This window comes from Engraulis encrasicolus, chromosome 5, assembly GCF_034702125.1.
Source record: "Engraulis encrasicolus isolate BLACKSEA-1 chromosome 5, IST_EnEncr_1.0, whole genome shotgun sequence".
In the NCBI taxonomy this organism is placed as follows: Eukaryota; Metazoa; Chordata; class Actinopteri; order Clupeiformes; family Engraulidae; genus Engraulis; species Engraulis encrasicolus.
The window spans coordinates 35,827,603-35,833,717 of NC_085861.1; the positions used below are offsets into that span (position 1 = coordinate 35,827,603).

The window sequence follows — 6,115 nt, forward strand, 5'->3', positions numbered from 1 at the left end:
AGACATGTTAGGTCTGAAAGAAGGAGCTTTTCAAAATTAGAGCAGAGCAGATGGTCCCTCAATGCTTATTGCTCACCGCTATTTACGCAACTCATGACACAAATGCCAAGAACCACACCAGAGAGCTATGGTTTTGCGTGACAAGCTCTTTTTATTTATTATTATTTAAAAAAAACATTTCATGAGTCATGGCATCATGAAAGTGGCTTTCGTCATGGCGGCATTTCATTGGCGACGATGGTGTGGTCATGAAAGTGGCCTTTGCCATGGCAGTGTTTAGTTGGCAGCCATGGTCTGGTCCATCCAGGAGCGGAGGGCGGTGACACGGGCGTAGACTCCGGGCATGGTGGGGGTGCAGGTGCCGCTGCCCCAGGACACGATGCCAACCAGGGTCCAGGCTCCAGCCTTCTCACACACCAGGGGGCCACCAGAGTCACCCTGCAGCACAATACAACTTGGAGGTTAGGAGACTAGCGACAAGGCAATAGCACTTACAGTAAAGGTGCATTGTGTAGGATGGAGGCCAGAGTAGGTGGGCCTTATTGCAACTATTCTGTTCATTGAAACTGCGCTGCCTATTTCCAAATTTGATCTTTTCACAAATATTTTCTAAGTAATAAACTATTTCTGGACATTCAAAATGGCGGACATGGTGAAGATCAAGCACAACATGGGGTTTAGAAGAATAGAATCACCGTAAAGGCCCATAGCGGTGTAGTACTATGGTAGTAAAGCTTTTTTTCAGTGCTTATTACAGTGTTCCACTGGTGGAACAGCATGCGGTAAGGGACTACTGTAACATCCTTGCAGCCCAGCACAGCGGGTGAGGAGACTAGAGACAAGGCAATGCTGTGCAGCACACACCACACACCACACAGGGGGTTAGTAGACTAGGCAATGGACTGTCTCATGCCTATTACCAAAGTCCTTCTGATACATACTACATGCACTATGCATGTTGAAGATATCACTAAAGAAGAATACAATGTAGTGTAAAGCGTGTACCATGCAGGCTTACTGTAGGCTCCAGAGGAGTAATATAATGTAACATACTGTAATGTAGTGTAATGTAATGCGTTACACGTACGTAATTTAATATACTGTAATGTAGTCTAATGTAGTGTACTGAAATGTAATGCAATGTAATTTGTTTACCATGGTGGAGGAGACGCCTATGGAATGTAATGCAATGCAATGTATGTAATGTAATGTAATGTAATGTAATGTAATGTAGTGCAATGTAGTGTAATGTAATGTAATGTAATGTACAGTACCATGCAGGAGGAGGCTCCAGAGGCTCCAGCGCAGATCATGAGGTCAGAGATGCGGCTGCCCCAGTACTTCTTACAGTCGGTGTTGGTCAGCAGGGGCAGGGAGGCCTGCTGGAGCAGGGCAGGGGTGTCGGGGGCTACACAAGAGAGAACCCATGGGCCATGTTAGAAAGGGTACTGTACACGACAACATACTTCTTACACTACACTAATGTACTTTTACTAAGTGAATCATAATATAAATCTTTGTATTGGGTATCGCATTGCATCACATTGTATTGCATTGCAAATAAAAATGCATTTTATATAGCTTCAAAAAGTATGTTGTCAAAATATTTACTTTAAAAGAAGAACAAAACTGTTTGGGAGAAGCCTGCTCCTAGCCTTATAACTGTTTGCCTCACTGTTACACAGGCCTTATCCAAAAGTCATACACTTCATGGCAAAATAAAATAATGTAACTATAAGCTTATAATTAATGTATAACATGTTTGTAGTGGTAAGGGTTGCTTAATGAGACCATATGAGCAATATATTATCAATTATTTAGCAATATATAACAATACAGTATATAAACGGTATTCATTCAATACATATATCAATCGATGAAGATCATTTTGTACCATTGTGCTTGGTGAGTCCCCATCCGGAGGTGACACACCTCATGCCGCCATTGAAGTTGTCGTTGGTCTCGGCGACGCAGACGGGGGAGACGCGGGGGCTGAGCTGGGCGGGGGAGGCCAGCTTGATCAGCAGGACGTCGTTGTTGATGGTGAAGCTGTTCCAACGGGGATGCTTGAAGACCTGATGGAGACCAAACGGGAAAGGGAAAAACAAACATTTATATTGATGCTTGAGCATCTGGGCAGGGGTCGTAATGTCGTCATCATCATCATCAACATCACCATCAACATCACCATCATCACCCTCATCATCATCATTTTTCACATGACACTACTCACCTTGCCGACCTTCATCACCTGGATGTCCTCAGAGTTGGAGGAGCGATCATGCTCACCCAGGATGACGCGGTGGGAGGTCCTGGAATTAAAATTTCAAATATTTATTTATCACTAACTGAATGTCAATAATATTATATGACCTGTTACTACCCTCAAGGTTTTTGCACTACTCTGGCCTCTTGAACCCACCGTGGTGTCCCCCAAAAGATCATGGCCTATGAAGGTCTATTACTGCAATCCATACCACATACATACACGTCTAAAGACCAATAGTTCCAAGTTTGAATAGTGTGTCTTCGCAGTCTTACCTCACATTGCAGTGGGCAGCGGTCACAACCCAGTTCTCATTCAGAAGGGAGCCGCCACAGAAGTGGAAGCCAGTGTAGTCCTGTGTAGAGTAGACAGACAGAAAAATAACTTTTTAGAGATGGCTGTTCATGTGCACTACAAAGGTAGTCCACGTGCCTCACTGAATGCTTCTTTTTGGAATATGGAGAGGCACAGTTTTTCTTTAACAGCAAAGATTCTAGAACTAGTGCTCTTACAACTGCTAAACAGTGCCAAAAGTGTGTGCTGTAGTTTGATTTATATTAGACAGAAAGCACAATAGAAATACAGTAGATCAGATTTGAATCATTTTGAAAATCGTTATTGTTTTAGAATAGAGCTCTTCAACTGAAGTATTGAGGACAGTATCAACGGCTGAGACCTACCAGGCATTCGCCTACTACTAACTTGGTATGTCCATGTATTGTATTGCAATATACGGTAATGTGCTGTATTCTAATGTGGTGTATGCAAAAAAAGGGTCAACGTTCTTTTTGTTTTTTGTTTTTCGTTCAGGTCCCAGGTGGCACAACCACAACTAATGACCATTAATTAATTAGTAATTAGTAAATAATGTACTGCAATTAATATGCATCTTAGCTGATTAGGTAAGCTAAACTAAGTATGGATGCACCACCCTAATGTGTGCTACTACTAAAACATAATTGACCCAATAATGCAATGTAGTGTATCTATGAGGTTGTGAGTGACCTGCAGAGAGACCAGGCTTACACCTACATACCCTTGTTAGGTATTTATAGTTAAATGTAATGGCATGTATTGTACTGTATTGCAATGTAATATAATATAGTGTATCATACCTGGAGGGACACCTGCCAGGGCCAGGAGTGGGGCACAGCCTCCTCACCGTTGACAATCCTGGAGTAGCCAGTGACAACTGGCTTAATGGCAGGAATGCCACAGCCTGGAATAACAAGGAGGAGAATATACTGTAAGGTTTGCAAATATATTAACTATATCAGGGCAGGCACTAGGCCAGGGGTGGGGAACCTATGTCTCGAGGGCTGTTTTATCCGGCCCCCGATGTCATTTTAATGTTATGCAGCTTCACATGAAATATGACATATTTTGTAATGGGATCTTAGAAAATACATTTGCAATACAAATAAGTTATATTCAGGGGACGAAGAGAAGATGGGGTCTGTTTTATAGGTGGCTGCTTTCAATATAGGCCTAAGGTGCAGGGGGAAATCCTGGTTTGTGCTCATAGTACGGCCCTCGGAGGACCTTTACAGCCCTCGGATGAATTTGAAGTGGACCCTCGAATGAAAAAGGTTCCCCACCCCTGCGCTAGGCAAAAGCAGACTAGGTACAGTACAGTGTACAGTAGTTGCCAAATGTCCTGGTGAGACCCAAAAGTCCCACAGAATTAGAATGTTGAGTGGAACAAAACATTTAACTTTATATTGGCATGCTTAGGAAAGTACAATCTGCATACGGCTAAGATACTGTATTGCAGGCTCAAATCCCACATCAGAACAGGTCAAATGTGTGTGGTCTACACACCATCCGTCATCATGAAGTGCCCTTGCATAGAACATTTTGTCACATTAATTCACCAGTCAATTTAAAGCTTTCTAGAGTGCATATACACCCAGGGAACTCTCCAAGTGTTGAATTAGCACAGTAAAATGTACTGTGTGACTGTACCCTGTGTACTGTAACCAATGCTCTGCACTTTGGATAACAGTGTAAGCAGTGTACGTTTTGCTGTATTTATTCAGCACTTAGAGTCGAATGTAACGCATAGTGTTGTTCGCCCTACACTAAAAGTGTTAAATTACTTAGTTATTACTGAATTACTGCAAACTTAGCGGTGTGTTCTCTTACCGAAGGCTGAGCTGACGAAAGCGAGGCAGGAGAGGATCCAGAGGAAGGCCATGTCTTCAACATGCTGCAGAGGCCACAGCACAGGCCTTATATACCTGCACAAGAGGCCCCGTCAGCACAAGAGGACCCCATCAGCACCCCTTATCGCATCCTTCTCTTATCTTCACCTCCCTCGTGGGACCCAGCGCACCTTGCAGATATGAGGGATCAGGGGCCCCAGTTTAGCCAACCTTCAGGTCTTCAGAAATCGGCCTGTAGTGTTGCCCCCTGCGTCACCTGTATCTGACCGTTCCGGTTTGTTAGTAGTCTTTTCTGTAGGAAATGGTCGATTGGAATGTCCAATGTCAAAATGCCCAGGTTTTTAGTCCAACTAAGGTGGCAATCCTATGATCATGACTGACAACTTGGACACTCATGCCCAAAGCTGAGGACAACACTGAGATGGAGGGGATGTAAAACATGTAGCAAGTATTGAGTCTTCGTACAGGCCTACCTACCAATTTTTCTTGCCTGTCTTAAGTTAAGTAGCATGTGACAATGCAGCCCAGGGTTTAAAATTCCATATTACGACAGTATTATCACCCTGAATTCCGTTGTTCAAGCTGTTTTGCATAGAGCAGTGTTTTTCAACACTGGGGTGGGTCGGACCACGTGGCGTCACCTGAAATTCAAATGGGGTCGCCTGAAATGTCTGAAAGTGTGTGAGAAAAGTAATACTGATGAACATTACGAATTAACATAACTATTCATTATTCTCTTTTAAATACAATTGACAGTCTTACACTGTCATATGTACAGGGGTTGGACAAAATAATGGAAACACCTGTCATTTTAGTGTGGAAGCTTCCTCTTGCATCCACAGTTAATCCTGTTGGATGTGGTTCATCCTTCTTGGTGGTATGCGGACATTACCTTGGATACCGTGGCTCTTGACTTGCTGTCTCAGTCGAAGATGCAGCACACACGCACCAAGAATTTCTCCTTTTTGAACTCCGATATGTCACCTATAATGTTGTGTGCATTGCAAAATGTTGAGCAAAACTGTGGTCTTACCCTGCTTATTGAACCTTTACACTTCACTTTACTGGTGCAATGTGCAATTAATGAAGATTGGCCAACAAGCTGGTCCACTTGAGACCATGAAACTTCCCACAGTAAAATAACAGGTGTTTCCGTTATCTTGTCCAACCTCTGCAATTATCTATAGGTTTAATATCCTTCAACTTATGTAGCTCAGTTCTGGTTTCATTTTTTCACATAAAAAGTGTGTATAGGGTCCCCAGAAATTTGGGATGTCAACATGGGGTCCCTTGACCAAAAAGGTAGGGAACCACTGGCATGTATTGTCCTGTATATTGCAAAGAGTGGAAGGGAGTGAAAGGGTTTGGGAAAACTACTAGCCACTGTGGCCGGTGAACAAAAAAAAACCCTTCATGGCAAGCCCTAGGACCCCATTCTTTTAGCACTGACCTTGGGAGTGTCAGGTCCCAATATAGCTCAGCAAATATTGGGTGTGAAGAACTGTGCACACAGAGTTTTAAATATCCTTCATTCCTTATCCACTGTCAGGATTCAGTCTTCATACTGTATATCTGGGTTAAAAAAAAATCTGGAAAAAGTATTCCAATATTAACCTAATCGGAGGATTGGTATTCTGATTCTGATCCTGACTGGTGGTGAACTTGTGAATTGACAACACAAATG

At 43.0% G+C, this 6,115-nt stretch overlaps 1 protein-coding gene across 1 annotated transcript; it reads right to left on the reverse strand.

Moving 5' to 3' along the window:
• Positions 1–212: 212 nt before the first annotated feature.
• On the reverse strand, positions 213–4,595 carry LOC134449325 (chymotrypsin A-like). Its single transcript, XM_063199213.1, has 7 exons — positions 4,412–4,595; positions 3,382–3,485; positions 2,542–2,621; positions 2,225–2,312; positions 1,895–2,066; positions 1,275–1,408; positions 213–438 (listed from the first exon to the last, which is right to left on the reverse strand). Exons 1-7 carry the CDS (start codon positions 4,461–4,463, stop codon positions 277–279), a joined length of 792 nt encoding a protein of 263 aa, XP_063055283.1. The 5' UTR covers positions 4,464–4,595; the 3' UTR covers positions 213–276.
• Between the last annotated feature and the right edge of the window lie 1,520 nt (positions 4,596–6,115).